Genomic DNA, 19,641 nt, shown 5'->3' with positions numbered 1-19,641 from the left:
ATGGGGGAAGTTCAGTCAACAGGTTACTGTTAAAGGTATATTGAATGTACTGACAGAATGGGGACGTTCAGTCAACAGGTTACTGTTAAAGGTATATTGAATGTACTGACAGAATGGGGGAAGTTCAGTCAACAGGTTACTGACAGAATGGGGGAAGCTCAGTCAACAGGTTACTGCTAAAGGTATATTGAATGTACTGACAGAATGGGGGAAGATCAGTCAACAGATTACTGCTAAAGGTATATTGAATGTTCTGACAGAATGGGAGAAGTTTAGTCAGCAGGTTACTGTTAAAGGTATATTGAATGTACTGACAGAATGGGGGAAGTTCAGTCAACAGGTTACTGCTAAAGGTATATTGAATGTTCTGACAGAATGGGGGAAGTTCAGTCAGCAGGTTACTGTTAAAGGTATACTGAATATTCTGACAGAATGGGGGAAGTTCAGTCAACAGGTTACTGCTAAAGGTATATTGAATGTACTGACAGAATGGGGGAAGTTCAGTCAACAGGTTACTGCTAAAGGTATATTGAATGTACTGACAGAATGGGGGAAGTTCAGTCAGCAGGTTACTGCTAAAGGTATATTGAATGTACTGATAGAATGGGGGAAGTTCAGTCAGCAGGTTACTGTTAAAGGTATATTGAATGTACTGACAGAATGGGGGACGTTCAGTCAACAGGTTACTGTTAAAGGTATATTGAATGTTCTGACAGAATGGGGGAAGTTCAGTCAGCAGGTTACTGTTAAAGGTATATTGAATGTACTGACAGAATGGGGGAAGTTCAGTCAGCAGGTTACTGCTAAAGGTATATTGAATGTACTGACAGAATGGGGGACGTTCAGTCAACAGGTTACTGCTAAATTTATATTGAATGTACTGTGTGATAGAAAGTTCTGCATACAGTAATAACTATATTTTATGAAAAAATGTTTAGGTAATTCATTGTAACATCTAAAGTATACAGTGCTTAGTACTGACAGAATGGGGGACGCTCAGTCAACAGGTTACTGTTAAAGGTATATTGAATCTACTGACAGAATGGGGGAAGTTCAGTCAGCAGGTTACTGCTAAAGGTATATTGAATGTACTGACAGAATGGGGGACTCTTCAGTCAACAGGTTACTGCTAAATTTATATTGAATGTACTGTGTGATAGAAAGTTCTGCATACAGTAATAACTATATTTTATGAAAAAATGTTTGGGTAATTCATTGTAACATCTAAAGAATACAGTGCTTAGTCCCAACTATGGTAATAAAAGTGTCTAACTAAAATAAATTTATTAATAAGGTATATAAAAATTGTGTTATTAGAGTAATAGAATATTTTTCTAAAAAGCTTACATCGTATCATGCTTTAAGTACTGTACTGTAATATGAATGTTCATACTTCCATATTCAAGACTGTGATATTGTGAATCTTTGAATAAAGGAACTTAATATGTTGGGTTTAACAGTGTGTGAATCAGGAAGACATTTTGATTATTTGATTTTCTAACAAGAATTTCCAGTAATGTTTTTTTCTTCTTTTAGTATTTGAATTCCTTAAGATACGTAGAACCTGCATATCCCAGGCTGTAACAGGGTAAATTCTGCCATATTGTAAATCACACACAAAACTTGGCTGGGCATGTTGCACAACCCAGAATCTGGTCCTTTATATCTGTGGAGCTGTTTTATCCGTGCTTGTCATGAATTCTGTCATCAGGTATCATTAGTTGATGAGTAATTGTTAGTGGTACACAGAATGTATATTACCAAGTTTCATAATTCTCTTTTGCAACAATGTGTGTAAAGTATTACTACAGCACATCCAGTCATCACCATCCCTGTTCTGATGGATTCAAGTACCACAGCACATCCAGTCATCACCATCCCTGTTGTAATGGTTTCAAGTACCACAGCACATCCAGTCATCACCATCCCTGTTGTAATGGTTTCAAGTACTGCAGCACGTCCAGTCATCACCATCCCTGTTGTAATGGTTTCAAGTACTGCAGCACGTCCAGTCATCACCATCCCTGTTGTGATGGTTTCAAGTACTACAGCACATCCAGTCATCACCATCCCTGTTGTGATGGTTTCAAGTACTGCAGCACGTCCAGTCATCACCATCCCTGTTGTGATGGTTTCAAGTACAGTGATATGTCCAGTTGTGATCATCTCTGAGGTGATGGTTTCAATTGCTGCTGTAAGTCAGTTGTCATTGTCTTTGAGTGGTGCTTTCAAGTACTGCAGTGTGTCCAGTTGTCATTGTCTCTGTTAAGTACTGCAATATGTCCAATTGTCATTGTCTTTGCGGTGATAGTTTCAAGCACTGCAGTATATCAAGTTGTCATTGTCTTTGTGGTGATAGTTTCAAATACTGCACTATGTCCAGTTGTCATTGTCTTTGCGGTGATAGTTTCAAGTACTGCAGTATGTCAGTTATTGTCTTTGAGTGATGGTTTCAAGTACTACAGTGTATCCAGTTGTCATTGTCTCTGTTGGGATGGTTTCAAGTATTATGATACATTCAGTCATCATCGTCTCTTTGGTATGGTTTTATGTACTGCATTACATCCAGATAAGAATATAATTACATGAAGTATTAATCTTTATAGTGACAAGAATCTATTATTAGTTACAATAAAATTGTTTTTCAGTGTAGAAAGAGTAAAAATATTGTTTTAGTAGAATATAAATAATTATGTTAATCAGGTTGATTAGAATGTATATTTCTTTTCATATTAAAAGTACTTATGATAGTTTTTCTGGTTCTTCATAGAGTAGTATTGTAATCAAGTACTTAAGATAGTTTTTCTAGTAGTATTGTAACCAAATGTGTTCAGTTTATTTAATTCAAGAATTTGATTTGATATTAATTTTCCTTAAGATTTCTGACTGTTCTTTCTAACCTAGATCCTATAGAATCTGTTAATGTGACTGGAAATTTGTACTTTGAACATGGAAACATGCTGAACCTAAACATTAGCTGCAGTGGCAGGTAAGAATTTTGATATTTTTGCACCATTACTATCAGTTTTTAGAATTTAGTATTGGTTAAAATCGGCAGATTTTTAATTCTAAGTATGGACATTTTTCGAAATGAAGGGGTGGTGTAGGCTAGCCACCCCTGTAAAGTGAGAAACACAATTAGTTTTTTATTTACTCTGCACATGTATACGAAGTTACAAGTTTCTTCATTCATGCACAATTTCACACTACTTGTTACACTTAATTCTCAGTTCTAATAAAAGTTTACATTCTTGTCAGCAGCTTTGGTTAAAAATCTTTAGATGATTAACTACCCTGCTGCTAAGTTTTCTTGGACGTGGCAGTTCTTGTTCAGGTCATCAAAGAGACCATCAAATCTTACCAACATTTCCTCAATTCTGATACAGAATGATTGGGATCAACTTTTTGACACTTACTGGCAGCAGGTTACTGAAGTGACTGATGCAGTGCGGCTTAAGCTAATCTTTCAAATATTAAGCTCATTAAATTTGACTGTTGGAATTTGCCTCTTCTCTTGAATATAATGGCAAAAATTTGAAGGCAGGTCCATTATCCCTTGATTTAGACTTTGTATTTCTGCCCTGGAAACATTTCTGTGGACTCCCATGGATTCATAGGACTTTTGAATGGGATACCTTTGAATGTTGTATGGACAATAAATTTAAGAAAAAACTTAATAATGATATAAATGATCAGGGCTGGCCTTTAAGAATTTTTGAAAAATTAATTTAATTTAGAGGATGGAACAGTCAAGATGGACCAACTAGTCCAATATTGTTTTGGAATGTTATGTCAAACAGTAGCTAATACATTATTTTTGTATAAATTTAAATGTGTCACAATCCATGAAATACTGTATGTAAAAAGACAAACAAAGCTTTAGCTCTTATCTCTCTAAACGTTACTACAGCGACACCCAATACAAAATACATTGAACTGTGTCACTCTGCATGGATTGCTTAAATACAAGTGTTCCAACGTAGTATTTGAAACTTTTAAATGTTTCATTTAATTGATTTTAAATGTATCAAAACATCTACTTCACCTGTTTCTTCACTCTTGATATTTTGTGTTTGACCAGAACAAAACAACAAGTGTGAATTTTCTTAGAAGTAATGCCAACACATTCTTTAACTAGTAAACCAACTAATTATGTTTATAAATTGTTGTTTAACAGTTTATTATTACATAGAGGATTACTGTTAATTTCAACTATGGGAGAGTCCTGTTAACTATTCAGTTATAAGATGGTGAATATCTGATTGTAAACTGAAAGTTTCAGAGCTTGTATATAGTATTAATCTTGGGATTTTATTCAACTCTCATTAGTTTGGGTGATACAAATCAGTAATGTCACTTTAGGAGAATGTAAAATTTTATCATTTTTTTATATAGAATAAAACATTTTAGGTTTTTCAATTAAATTTGTTATGTGGTGGTGAAAACTATGAATTCTTGGTCATTTTATTTATGTAGATTTGACTTGAATTGCTTAAGAAAGGTGTCAAAGATCTGTTTGTGAACAACTTTCAGCTTAGGATGAAAGATACATAACATTATAAATAGGTGGAATATTTGTTAGTTACGATAAGTCTATTTGACAAAGTCTTATAGTAACTTTATGGTCTTATTATTTACCTTAGTGGTCCGTTTGAGTACTGCTGGAAGATCTTTGATGAAGGAAAATATCCAGTTAACTTGACCTGCCCAGAACCAGTAGTGACTTCCAACTGTAGCTTCCTCATTGTCCATTATTTCTCCAATCCTGGCTCGTACCACATAGGGATGTACCTTGCTAATGACATCAATCATCTTCAAAGAGGAATGGATGTCCATATATATGATGGTGAACCTTAAGTTTTCTTATACAGTGCAGTAGAGGTTTCTCTCTGAATATTTATGAGTTTCTGTACTTATTTATTGAACAAAAAGTTAGTAATATTCATTACGTTAGTTACTAACCAGACTTAAAAAGACTTACCAATGGGTGGACACAAAACCTCTTAGAGATTTCTGGAGTGCTTGAAATAAATAAATGAAACAAGAAACACAAGATGAATACATATTTTAAAATAGAATATTACAACAATGGGGGGACCATCCTAGTTTATTAAAACATGGTCATATTTTTGTAAGTGAAGAAAGGAAGCCATGATTGTCCATAAGTTAAGAATCATCTCCTCCTTAGTTTCACTTGTTTTAAGTTGTTATTCGTCTGGATGAAGAGTCTAAAGTTCAGACCAGATATTCATCTTTTTTATTATTATTCAATTTTTGTTTTCTTTCTTGTTTTTTTTTCAATAGTTTGTTTTATTGGTTTAGAATGCCCCAGAACATTTTTGACCATTTTATACTTTCATTTGTTTAATTGCCCTAGACATAGGTGCTCTCTTTTAAAATATTTGCATCTTCTTACATCTATAGAATTGCTGCTGAATATTTATAATGATTGGTTTTTGTCATATGTGAGTGAATATTAGTTGATTCTTAAGAGGTTGGTGTTGTAGGGAACCTTTCGATAACTTTTTACATACATGTGTTATAGATAAGAATGGTTTAACTGACTTATGTTTCTCAAGTTTAAGTATTATCTTGTAAACAATGTGGAATACTGTTTTGTAGAACTGGTACTCCTGATTATATTTTAAACTGAAATTATGTATTTATAAAAGTGCACCATCTGCTAAATGACACCATAAACAAAGATTTATAAAAAATTTAATACTTTGGGTATTTGAGATTCAGACAGAAAACTAACTGTTGTAAGTTCAACAACCATTTGTCCCCTGCTGGTACAGTGGTAAGTCTACAGATAAACAACAATAAAATCTGGGGATTTGATTCCCCTCGGTGGACTCAGCAGATAGCACAATCTAAATTACACAAATAACTAAATAACACAATCTGAACAAGTTTCCTGTACAGTACTAACAGAAAATATTTTTTTCTTGGAAAATGCTCACTTTTTCTAAATTATTTCAATAAAGAATGAATAGTGCAATTAGTAATTACTACCAAGAATAGACATGCATAGGACAGCATCTCTGATAGTAAAATTAGTAAAGTTAATTATGTTTACATGTGTAGTGGATTATGTTTATTATTTTTTAATACCTTTGTAGAAAAATTTATTAAGCTGTTTCAGTCCTGTCTGTATCTTTAGAAGAAATACTTTAATATGCTTATTATTACAGTGTGTGTAATTTCTGTTAATTAGTTTACTGACTTATATGTAACCTTAATGAAAAGTAGCTATTTTTGGAGATATTTTCATAGTTGTTTTACCAGTTCATTGTTTTTTGTTTTACTGAAATTTTTAGAGAGAGAAACAGGTAGTGATGTTCATTGTAAGCATTCATGTGTTCTGAATTACCATAGCCTTCATAGTTGTGGTGTATTAGTAGGTTGTATAAATATTGTTCAAGGAAGAATAGTATTTTATGGTGATTGTGTTTTAACAGAATGGAAATAATTGTCATGTTTGTAATTCTTTGTTTGTTCAGTTTCAAGAAAGAAACCTCTGTCGGTGGTAATAGTGCCAGTTTCTTGTAGTGTTGTAGCAATCATCATCATAGTTGTTGGAGTCGCCTATCACCTTCAGCAACAACGGATACACAAGATTGAAGTAGCAGATTTTGATTTCCAAAGACCTGACGAGCTAGTTGAGAAAACATTTTTTGAAAGACTTCGTGACTCCTTCAAAGATGTTTTATGCAATTTTCAGCATTTTGAAGAAATGCCTCCGGTCTTCACTAGTATCAATGGACATGTAAAAGTTAAAGATGCTGCCATAGTAAATAGTAATTCTTTTGATGGCCACTCATCGTACGGTGCCATTGCTTAGTGTCATTTGGAAATATTTTGCTATATCTGAGTGGAAACACGTATAATATAGTATTAGTGATGTATTACTTAAAGTTCAATTACATTTAAAAAATTTTTGTTTTCAGGAAATGTATAAAATAACAGGTATTATGTGAACAGAGTTTAATGATGTCATTGAAGTATTGGAACTGTGATTGAATCATAAGAATAACATATTCTCTGTTAATAGCAAATTTTACTCTTAGATCTTCACAGAATGCAGACATGTATTTTGTGAGTGTGCAGATATGATATTAGTTTACAAAATTGAATTATGTTCTTGGAACACAATCTATAGTAAAAACAGTTTGTTCTACTAACAGCATGGTTTTATTCATTTTAGCCACTTCCCTCTGACTTACCCGAATGTGGTTTAAAAAGTAATAGTATTTCATTTTGTTAATCCTTTAGTTAATTACATTCATTACAAGTTTACACAAAGTTCATTGGATAAGAAATTAAAATTTTGATTAATAAATGTGCAGAAATAAGTCTTAAAACAATGCATCATGTTTCATTTTACACCCTTTACCCCTCCTTTTATCCTGGATGGGTTCCTTTATTATTATAGCCATGGTTATATCAAATCTTTTGTTTTATCTTCTGTCTTTACTACAGTAATATATTAACAGACTTCAGGTCCTTCATCAAAGAAGGAATATTTAGTAAATATTTTACTATTAGAAATTAGTAGTAAGTGTACAAATTTCATTAGTAATTGGTTCAAAAGTTCTGATATGTAAATATTACTAGATTGTACACCTTCAGTAAGACATTACATGTATTACTGAAGCATGAAATGGAAAATTTTTTTTTCTCTCTCTCTTTTACAAAACAGTTTATGTGTAGACTTCTGTTTTATACTTATTTGGCATGACTAAATTATTACCACATACTTACTTGGCATGACTAAACTATTACAGCATACTCACCTTACGAGATGTAAATGCGTTAAACCTTGTGGTTAAACTTGAATTACAAAACTCCTAAAGAACTAGGAAAGTAAATTTGATATATTTAAAACTTTTATTTCCAATCTTTCAAATGGAAATTTAAATATACAAATGCGTATTAACCAACTTCTAAAAATGCATTTAGTTTTTTTATAAATATGCACTTCTGTATTTATATTTAGAAACAAAACAGTTTTATCTTGGATAGAGATATATTTGAGCAACCTTTTATTTAACAAGCAACAATTACCAATAATTTGTGTACTTTTATTTTACTTGGTATATTGAAATATTCAAAATAGCTAATACCTTTGATTTTTCTTTGCATGAAATTATGTGACCAATAAAAAAGAAAATATAGAAACTCTTCGAGGTTTAACTTCAGTTTGCAATGCCATGCTTAATCTTAGTATTAAATTCAGAAATCTGGAATTATTAGGCTTAACAATTATGGTAAAAAAATTACAAGACTCAATTTTAATTTTTTTTTTTTTTGCCTCTTGTAATTTAGTTCTTTATGTATTTTAATTCACCATGTTTGAAAATAACACAGGATATGCTTGTTTGCCATGATGTTTAGCCAAGCTTCCATGTTATTGGATTGAATTATTGTAACTTATGGCTAATAAAATGTTGGTCTGAATTTTTTTTTTTATGTAACTTGATATATTTAACAGACTAATGGGTGATAGCTATTCTGTCCACTAATTACTTAACCACAATATAGTGTGATGATCATACTTATGTTAAAAAGAAAATCTTTTGACATTGAAAAGGCTTCCACTGCTTAATTACTCAGGTACCCAGGGTTCAAGAATAATTCTGAAAGACGTTTTTTTTTCACATAATAATTTACATCCTAAAGACTTGTTACTACCATTAATTTGTCTTCTGGATTCTGTTTTGGATCTTAGACTTTTGTTACTGTCATTAATTTATCTTATGGATCCTGAAGATATCCTTGTGACAAACACTAGTTCTTACTGCTTTAGATCTTAGACTTTTGTTACTTTCACTAATTTGTCTTTGGATTGTGAAGATATCCTTGTGACAAACACTAGTTCTTACTGCTTTGGATCTGAGACTTTTGTTATTTTCACTAATTTGTCTCATGGATCCTGAAGATATCCTTGTGACAAACACTAGTTCTTACTGCTTTGGATCTGAGACTTTTGTTATTTTCACTAATTTGTCTTATGGATCCTGAAGATATCCTTGTGACAAACACTAGTTCTTACTGCTTTAGATCTTAGACTTTTGTTACTTTCACTAATTTGTCTTATGGATTGTGAAGATATCCTTGTGACAAACACTAGTTCTTACTGCTTTGGATCTGAGACTTTTGTTATTTTCACTAATTTGTCTTATGGATCCTGAAGATATCCTTGTGACAAACACTAGTTCTTACTGCTTTGGATCTGAGACTTTTGTTATTTTCACTAATTTGTCTTATGGATCCTGAAGATATCCTTGTGACAAACACTAGTTCTTACTGCTTTAGATCTTAGACTTTTGTTATTTTCACTAATTTGTCTTATGGATTGTGAAGATATCATTGTGACAAACACTAGTTCTTACTGCTTTAGATCTTAGACTTTTGTTACTTTCACTAATTTGTCTTATGGATTGTGAAGATATCCTTGTGACAAACACTAGTTCTTACTGTTTTGGATCTTAGGCTTTTGTTACTGTCATTAATTTGTCTTATGGATCCTGAAGATATCCTTGTGACAAACACTAGTTCTTACTGCTTTGGATCTGAGACTTTTGTTACTTTCACTAATTTATCTTATGGATTGTGAAGATATCCTCGTGACAAACACTAGTTCTGACTTTTTTAAATCCTAGACTTTTGCTACTCATTTAATTCTGAATGTTATGAAATCAAATTATATTTTATATTCTCGCATTATTGTGGGCTTACTTTCGTAAGGGTTAATTATATGTGAAGGAATGGTTCCCTTATAAGACTCTGGATCCATTGAAACTCATTTAATAATTGTGCCATAAAATGAATTTTTTAAAACAAGTTCTTAGGTAGCTCTATTTAATGATGCAACAAATGGTATTTAATAGTTGTCACACAAATAAGGTTTTCGATGTATGAATATAAACAGCTAAGACTCAGGTTTTTGATGTATGAATATAAACAGCTAAGTCTTTCATTGAAAACCATAAAGAAATGGATGAAGAAGCTATTGCAGAACCATTGTCCTCACTATTGGTAACTTTCTAGATGAGAAACTTTACTTTAAAACAGGAGTTTCTGTTGTTATTTTACTGGTGTGTTGTTCCTGACAGTTAATTAGGGAAGGAAAATGCTTTGTTCACTACTAAACCATTTTAAACTAAAAACAGAAAGCTAATGTGAGATTTTAAAGATATAATTAGTTTATTAAATATAAAATAGACTGATTTTTGATAATTGTACCAGCGTTCAATTTAAAGTTAGTATTTTATTAAAGTAGAGGTGAAATTGGCTATATATATTGTGAAAAACCTACCTGTATTATTTGGTGGATATTTTTAATGTCTTTAAAATATTTTAGTATCTTTTATAAAATTTCCCATTAAAATAACTTACATGTTTCTCTTTTGATAATGCTGATTTACTTATTTCTTGAACATTTAATTACAATTTTATGTTATGTATTGTTTCCTATAGTGACTTTTTTTACATTTATTTGGATAACAACCTAAATGTTTAAATTGATTGATGTATCTCAGTTAAGATATGAATAAATTTAAGCCAATGAAATATTTTTATCTGGCATCCTAGGTATATGCTATGATTAGCCAAAAATATGGGACATTATAATGTTCACAGATTGTCATGCAACAATAGTTTCCTCTAACTTAATATTTTCAAAGAGAAAAGTCTTCTTGTCAAAACTTTACATATAGGAAACATGATTTTACTTGTATATAAAACCTAATAACTTTGGACTCTAAAAATTAAAATCATGTAACTCTGGTAAATAAAGTTTAAAAATTAGTAAAATTCAATGACCTTATGAAAGAAATTCAGATTTATAATTATGTTTTAAAATTGTTTGGAAAAAAATAGAAATTAGGAATTTTTATTTTAGTAATCTAAACAGATCCTAAAAATCCAAAGGTTGGCTCTGTGATAGAACTCTATATCTAAAGGCTGTGATTCAGTCTTTGTGATACATAAAAATATTTCATGCACTTTCTGTGAGTGCTTAATAAGAGTAACAGTTAATTCCTTAAGATGGATAGCAGGTTGCTTTTGAATACTGCTTTACTTCTGGTGAGTAGTTTCAAATTGAGGACTGTGGCAGATGATAGCCGTTATAATTTTGCTGTGAATACAAATATGTGAAATAAGAATAAACATGCAACAACAAACTAGACACATTTTGCAAATGTGACTTCAAAAACTGCTGAAACATAACATTAATGTGTTTGTATTTCATTTATTTGTTCTGCTTTGAAGCTCTTATCTGAAGCAATTACATCACTTTAACCAGGTTCATTTACTGTGATATAATTAGCTTTGTTATAATAAACATATTCTGTAATCCTTAATTAGCTTTCAGTTTTGTAGTATTATGGTTATTGTTTGGTGAAAAGTATTGTATCTATCAAATATTTCTCATTATAAATTTGACAGCTTAACTTCCACAAATATGAGAGAAAATAAAAAGTAATATTTTACATTCTTTTTTGGTGGTTAGGGTATTTGAATCACATTCTGTGGATTGAATGAGTTGGAAATCATTTATTTTATTTTAATTTTAATACTTCTAAAATCATTTAATGTAAGTGGAAAAATTACTTTTTATATAGATGTATAGATGTGAAGGATAACTTAATTAATTGGATGGAAGAGTAGCTTGATGGAAGAAAGCAATGAGTTGTTATAAATGGAGTTCAGCCAAACTAGATTAATGTTACAAGTGAGGTACCTCAGGGCTGTCTGTATCTTAGGACCATTAATCTTTTTGATTTACATTTATAGTATAGATGAAGAAATGGTAAAAAAATTACGTTTGCAAATTAAGGTCTGGGTTGTGAAGAAAATGCTGCTGATTTATAAAAGAATATATCATTTAGTGAGTTGGGCAAATAAATGGTAGATGGGTTTTAATTAATATAAATGCAAGATAATCCATGTGGGTTATCATAATTTGAATTACAAGTATAATTTGCACGGAAAAAACTTTGACATTGTCATGAAAGAAAATGATTTTGGTATAATAATTGAGTTAATCTTGTTAAACCAAATAATACAGCACACCCTAGACCCCAAACTGCGCATACGTTTTGCGGAAATAAGCTGCAAATCAGAAAATTTCGTCCGGCATGGCCAGGTGGGTTAAGGCGTGCGACTCGTATCTGAGGGTTACAGGTTCGCCCTTTCAGCCGTGGGGGCGTTATAATGTAACAATCAATTCCACTATTCGTTGTTAATAGAGTAGCCCAGGAGTTGGCGGTGGGTGGTGATGACTAGCTGCCTTCCCTCTAGTCTTACGCTGCAAAATTAGGGAAGGCTAGCTCAGATAGCTCTCGAGTAGCTTTGCGCGAAACTCAAAAACAAACAAAATTTCCGATTCACAACCAGAGCACGTTAACTAATTCACCACAAGAGTTTCTTATTATACGTAAGTTGATATTAAATATTTTCTTTTACTCACGCATCTTAAAATCGCCGTTTTATTACAATAAAATCACAAAAGATAAACCATTATCCAAATGAAATACAAAAACAAGATATACACAAAGCCTTGTAAAGCAAGTATTCAATTAGCTAAGCGTGCCAAATTTGACATAACCTTTTAAAACCTTATAAAAATGAAGCTGTTTTTAGTCAGCTATAACAGACCAAGACAATGTAAGAAAACTAAATAAATGAAATATATTTAATAATAAAAAAATTAGTACGCGAGATTCATCATGAGAAATGGAAAACTGATAGTCAATTCGAAACTCCTGTATAAACTAGTTTTTGTTTGTCTGTTGAAGTTACAATTTTTTTTTCGTCTTGCAATAAAGTTGGAATTTGTTTTATTGCTGTTCGCAGTCGATCTACGTGATACTTGTGTAAAAGTCTATTTTACCAGAACATATAATATTATCATGGTGATTCCTTACAAAGATAGGTTAGATTCTCTGAACTTATTTACTTTCAAAACAGAAGGGTAACAAACGATATTGATGAAATTTTAAAGATTATTCACGAGACAGATTGGATAAAGGCCTCCGATTTTTTTTAGTTGTGTTATGAAGATAATATAGTAAAAGAATATAATTTAACATTTGGAAAAGAGAGGCCGGGCCTAGTTGGCTTTAATTTCTATTATGGTTATTTGCTCATGTAATGATTTGCCAACGACATTTAACAGGAATAGAGGCAAGCAGTTTTTTTTAAGATTAAAGGGGGAGCTCGTATTTTCCTAAAAAATAAGAGACAGGTACATACATATATGTATATTCATTTTTCCCTGTATAAGAAAAACTGAAATATCAAATGGCCATATAAATTGTCATACATATAAATGTCATGGTGAGGAGACATATTAAATTCTATTTAAACTTTTAAAGGCACTGATAAGGTTAATTGTTTGATTAGTTGTATTTTGAGTGCAAAACAACATACTGGGCTATCTATGCTGTGTTCTCCACGACTGCTGAAACCAGATTTTACATAAAGTAAAAAGTCACATTTATCGTCATAGTTTTCTTTTTTCAACCAAGATGACAGAAATGAGAAATTCTAATATTGATGCATCATTTGAATATTTCATGTGTACGACACATTGAGATGTTCGTTCAGAGAACAGAAATCATAAGTTTTCAATTAAAACTAGTTTTATTTGACACCTTTGGAGATGATACATATTTACGGAATTCAAAATTATCGACCATTTTGTTTTCGTGTTATTGACATGGATCAAGCTTGTTTTAACGTCCCAGTTTTCTTATTCATATTATTACCAGTGTTGTTCAACTGTAACTGACAGCAGTACACAATTAAGATATTATTATAAGCTATATTTTAAACGTTTCAACTTTGATGTTTGATTGTGTAAGTCGCTTATCGCAATGATGATTTAATAACCAAAAGACGAATGTTCAGATAGGTTCATTAACTGTAAATACGAGCAATGTAGAAGAGATTAGTTCAGTGATAAAGAATTTGACGTGTAATTACACTATATAATAAAATTTTTACTTTTTCTTGTTCCTGGACAGAAAGTGTTGTTTCCCAATTGCTTATGCCTAAAGTAAATGGAAAAGACCTATTTTTCTCTTCAAAGTTTGCTTTGTGACCTGGGTAGTGAAATTTTCAAATTTACCCATTTTCCAGAATATTCGCGATAGATTCAGTGCTAAGTAGTTTATAGCAAATTTTTTCGAACATACAAGAATTTTCATTAACTTTCTAGAATGTTGTAGAACTTACGAGAATTTTCAAGAACCTTTTAGAATTTTCTAGAACTTTCCATAGTGATATATATACAGCAGCTCACCATTTCAGTTTAGTTCTAGCTGCCTAAGTGAACACATAGACCTATCTGCTTTTATCTGATGTTATATTTGCCTTTGGGACAGCAGGGATACCGCAGTTCACTACGACAAGAAGCACTGGCCCCAACGGACCGAGTTCTCTGTGGGGAGGCACAATGTTAAGTGTGAGCAATCAGTGGACCTCCAGAAGGTGTTGTTCCCACCATTGCATAAAATTGGATCTTATGAAACAATTTATCACAGCTCTTGATAAGGAGTCTGCAGCCTTCAAGTACCTTTGAGTACTTCAGTAGTTAGGGGCTTCTTGGGCAATTACAAGGCCAAAAATTATGTGGAACTGGTTGAGGCTCTGGCAAAGAACCATGGCAAAATGGGCTGCAGGATATCCCTGAAAGTCCATATCCTTAACGCTCATCTTGATAAATTCAAGGAGAACATGAGAACATACTGAGAGGAACAAGGCGAGCGTTTCCACCAAGATATACTGGACTTTCAACGCTGCTACCAGGGAGCGTATAACGAAAACATGAGGGGTGACCATATTTATAGGCTGATACGTGAAAGTGATTTACATTATAGTCACAAATCTCGAAAAACTACTCACTTCTAAACATTTTAGTGTAACTTTAGTATAAATACACATAAATCTTCATTCATATGTTGTTTTATTCAGATCTTATGTAAATGAAAATGTGCAAATTTGCCCGTTTTTACATAGAAAGTAGGTTAATTTTTAAATTTCATTATCCAGGTCACCAAAACAAAGCTTGAAGGGAATAATGACTATTTTCTGTACTTTTACAACATAAGCAATTAAGAAATAACACATACTACCGATGAACAAAATTTGTGTAACATAGTGTTATTTAGTAGTTGAATATCGGGAGAAGACTGATCGAATAAAGTTATTCAGAAAAAACTAGTGCTTCTCTAAACCAATCGGTAAGTTAGCCGACATTGTTATGAAATCAATAAATCATTTTTAAACGTAACTAGTGGATTATGTCTACAGCGGTTTATCTTAGTTTCTCTCATTTGATTAGTTCTTGTCGTCGGTTGTTTTTAAAACGTCAGTGACAACAACAGTGAAAGTGCTCTTCGTTATCGTTTAGCTAAAATCTAGTACATAATACGGAATATGCAGAAATAAGATTCATTAAAATTCTTTCAACTATAGCATTTACAGATATAAATTTTAAAAAAACGCGTTTCAAAGACGCAGTCAGAAAAAAATAAGTAAAATTGAAAAATAGTATTCAGTATGCTTCGAATTTTGTGTGATACACAATTGTTTAGTTGAGAAAAATAATTTTTTTTTGAATTTCGCGCAAAGCTACACGATAATTATCTGCCCTAGCCGCCCCTAATTTAGCAGTGTGAGACTAGAGGGAAGGCAGCTAGTTATCACCACCAACCGCCAACTCTTGGGCTACTCTTTTACCAACGAATAGTGGGATTGACCGTAACATTATAACGCCCCTACGGTTGAAAGGGCGAGCATGTTTGGCGCGACGAGGATGCGAATCCGCTACCCTCAGATTACGAGTCGCACTCCTTAACACGCTTGGCCATACCGTGGTTAGTGAGGATTCAATTTGGTTGGTTGTAAATGACGTAATTAAAGAGGGAGTGGTTTAACTTTGTGAAGAGGACAAGAAGTTCCAGGAATTATTCACAAATGAAATGCAGATATATCGTTCACAGTTTGTCTGGAAGTGAACTTCTACGATTAAATTAACAGTTTAATCAAGATGGATACTAATTTATAGACATTCAGTATCAAAATTGACCATAACACAGTGATCAGCAGAGGGAATTTAAGAGATTTCAGAAGCAAAGATTAAAGAATCGGTAATCGTAAATTTGCTCAAGATGAGAGATGTAAGGGTAAAACGATACATTTATTCAGGTTATAATTGCAAGAGCCTACAGCTGAGAAAATAGGGCGAACAGGATATCCAGTTTTGTGTACTTTGGGTAGGTCGTAAAGAATACAAGGTTTGGTGCCATTTCAGATGTTAATTACTTTTGTTTTTGATTAACATATTATATCAATACCATGAAGCTAATCTGAATAATTCAGTCGTTATATTTCGTATATATTCAAGCAGTATATTAAATTGAATATATGGAAATAGATGGCGTTGAATCATTAAAGCATGTTTTGTTTAATATGTATAAGGCCATATGTACGATCACGCGGTGGGTAAATTGTGACGGTATCTATTGTTTTGCTATAGTACAACGGTAACTGTTATATCGTAAAAGTGAAAACGATATTCATCCCGTTATTTTAACAATTGTTCGTTGTGTAAGTACTGACTGTACCGTCATATAGATCATTTTGTGTTTGTTTAAACTACTGTATATTATTATAAGCACAGTTAATATTAAATGTATGCAATTTTTATTTTGTTGAGGTTTATAATATATGTAAATTAATATATGGTATAGAATTATACACGGAATTTTACATGAAAATTCTTTTATCTGCTACTTTTCGGCTCACTAAACGGAACCTCCACTGTTGCTGGTGATGTCTCCGGTAAGTGAGCGGAAAGCTCGCAGATAAAGGGATTTTAACATGGAGAAAAGTTTGTGTGTAGTTTTGTATTAAACACGTTTACCACATGTGTTTAAAAATTTGTTTCTTGTTTTACCAAGCTCGTCTCATCAGGTATAGCTTCTCCAACTATTGTACATGAGATTCAGCATTAAAGAAATGGCTACCCGATGTACAGAAGTTGTTTTCAATGATTCTTTGTCAGAAGCGTTCTCCAAGTTGGTAGGTGTTGTTGTCTCAATCCGAGAATATCTTACTTATAAAACTTGTTACCGAGAAAAATATATGTTGGATATATGCTTAGGTGTCCACAAGATGGAGGGAAGAGGGGTATTTGAATCCTGTTAAATAAGAAACCTTTCTTTATTCATTAATAATATGTATATATGAATACACATACACACATGCGTACACTTGATTCGGAATTCGTTGATGGATAAATGTTTGTGAAAACATATTGGTATATATATACATATATATACTAATAATAGAATTTATTGTGTGATGCTTTTGCAGTATTAAAGTTATTTAAAAGTAGTTATTGAAATATATCTTGTGAAATAGAAGTTTGATAAAGACATGGCTAGAATCTTATCACACGAGTTTTTACCATTTCAACTTTGTACTGTTGGCTGAAATTTACAAAGTCTAAGTGGGATGAATATAAGCATTCAGAGCATTTTGACAGATGCTTCCTTACTGTTTAATGTAACCTTCTGGGGTTACTGAAGAGGCCTGTAGGTTTCAGAGAATGGAAAAAAAAAAAACATGAAAAGATTCTCAAACATTTGTTTACTTTAGTGCAACATTACACATCTTTTTTAAAGTTTAAGAAATGTGACAACTGCATAATTTTGGAAGTGATGAGAGAGTAAAATCTTTAGGAAGTTAAATGAGAAACCAGTTTATGTTTGTATTATTTAAGACTGTTTTTTTCTCTTACCAAAAATTCAAGGAAAACAAAAATAACCAGCAGTCTCAAGAAACTGTAATTTGTAAATGAAATGTTTATGTTGAAGTTGGTATAATTTCATTGCAATATGGTTTGAAAGTAATTACAGTATAACTTATTTCTTTGACAATAACTTTTTAATTCTTTAGTATACCTGTGTATGACAGCATTGAGTTATGTTTGGGTTTGTCTATGATGGATTGGCATCCCATTCAGGGAAAATGGTTAACAATTCTCATCTGTTCATGCTATTTGAAACAGAAGGTCAAAAACATTTGCCCTACATGCCTTGCAAAGACACAGCAAGAAGTTAACCAGTCTTAAAATTTTATAGTTTTTTTTTTAAGCTACACAATTGTAATATCAGTTCAAATAATTTTTGGAGCTTTTGTTTTAATATTTTTTTTCCCTGGTTCCATAATCACTAAACTGGGAGAGCCTTTAATAAGGAGGAAATTCTTAGGATGCACTCTAAAAACAGTTTTTTCAGGTGGTAAAACAGCATATAAACCTCAATAATGTAGTAAGTATACAATAGTTAAAAGTAGCTAGAGATGGCAACCTTTAGAAGTCTAATGATTTTATTGTAATAATTACCAATAACTTCTAATCAAACTAAGCTGCCAACATAGGTCGAATCTAACCTTAAACCCAGTAGATTGTGTAGTTACTTTTAATATACTGGTTTAACAGGCAGTTTCTTATGTCATAAAACATAATTTGGTGAAGATTAAAATGTACCAGTGAAATACTTTCACTGTTGTTGTTTGACTTAAAAAGTCTTAAATGTTGTGTAGAATATAAGTGTGTGTTTTGTGTGTGCACTGTTATTATTTTAGGATTTTTGTTACTTTCCAGTTGTAACCAGTATAGTTAAGTTATCTCAGAACGGCTGGTATGGGTATTAATACTTTTATTGATAAGGAGAGAACAATGTTTCAACTTTCCAAGGTCGTCTTTAGGTTAAGAAAGCTCTCTCCTTATCAATAAAAGTATTAATACCCATACCAGTGGTTCTGAGAAACATTTTTATTTCAAGTGGGTTTCTCATCACCAAGAATAATTAAGTTATACTTTATTAGAAATGTAATTTGTAGTAAATGACTATATATTCATCTATGGTAAGTTTTTTTTATTTCCACTCCAGTATTTGCCTCAACTTTTTGTCCATGTCGTTTTGTTTCAGGCAGTTTCTGGCAAAAAAGCAGAAAGAAAGTTAAGGTGAGAAGAGATGTTTTTATTACTACATACTTTAAGAGTTTGATACTAGGACTGAGTAAGAATGGATTAACTTCAGATATTTTCTTCAAATTGTTTGATAAAAAAAATCTCGGCTTGTTAGGCAACTTGTTTTTTAGCAACTGGAATATCAAAGAGAAAATTTATATTTTCATTTGTGTACAGTAAACAAGTAGCTTAATAGATACCATACAGGCTCAGTGTTATACATTCTGAACGGATTGTTGAGAATACTTGAAAATAATGATCCAGGTATTGGGAAAAACAAGAGTTTTGATTCAGTATATGTGTTATTCTTCATCATTTGTACCACCAACAGATGGGAAAGTGTGACATTGCTTACATCTTTTGTTACTGATTTCTTGTGAAGTTTACCAGTGGCTGAAAATTATAATGTAACTGGATGTTATGCATTTCTATTTTTGAAGGGGTTGAAAAAAGCTGTTATCACAATTTGGTTCATAATCCTAAGGTTTCTAAATGTGCATAGAATTTTAGTTTCACATTATAATTAACAGTTGTTTCAGTGTGAGGACAAGTGGTAGCTTGTGGAACATAAATGTATTTTAATGGAC

General features: G+C 32.0%; 2 protein-coding genes across 6 annotated transcripts in view; both read left to right on the top strand.

Annotated features, from left to right (window-relative positions):
- Nucleotides 1–11,501, top strand: part of LOC143237542 (uncharacterized) — a 39,486-nt gene extending 27,985 nt beyond the window's left edge. Inside the window, exons 2-4 of the mRNA XM_076476935.1 lie at nt 2,905–2,989; nt 4,644–4,846; nt 6,504–11,501. Coding sequence (XP_076333050.1) covers nt 2,958–2,989; nt 4,644–4,846; nt 6,504–6,844 — 576 coding nt within the window. The 5' untranslated portion in view covers nt 2,905–2,957 and the 3' untranslated portion in view covers nt 6,845–11,501. The remainder of the gene's footprint in view (nt 1–2,904; nt 2,990–4,643; nt 4,847–6,503) is intronic.
- A 4,455-nt stretch (nt 11,502–15,956) lies between these two features.
- The window catches only part of HDAC6 (histone deacetylase 6), a 77,694-nt gene continuing 74,009 nt past the window's right edge, over nt 15,957–19,641 (top strand). The window contains exons 1-3 of one of the 5 annotated variants that reach the window (XM_076474300.1): nt 15,957–16,310; nt 16,977–17,097; nt 19,014–19,048. In XM_076474300.1, the coding sequence (XP_076330415.1) occupies nt 17,014–17,097; nt 19,014–19,048 (119 nt within the window). In that variant the 5' untranslated portion in view covers nt 15,957–16,310; nt 16,977–17,013. Of the gene's footprint in view, nt 16,311–16,482; nt 16,624–16,976; nt 17,098–19,013; nt 19,049–19,641 lie in introns of those variants that run through there. The other 4 variants (XM_076474299.1, XM_076474298.1, XM_076474297.1 and 1 more) reach the window with 4 other exon arrangements.

This window comes from Tachypleus tridentatus, chromosome 13 (assembly GCF_004210375.1).
Source record: "Tachypleus tridentatus isolate NWPU-2018 chromosome 13, ASM421037v1, whole genome shotgun sequence".
NCBI lineage: Eukaryota > Metazoa > Arthropoda > Merostomata > Xiphosura > Limulidae > Tachypleus > Tachypleus tridentatus.
The sequence above is the reverse complement of the archived record's forward strand: the minus strand, read 5'-3'. Positions and strand labels throughout refer to the sequence as shown.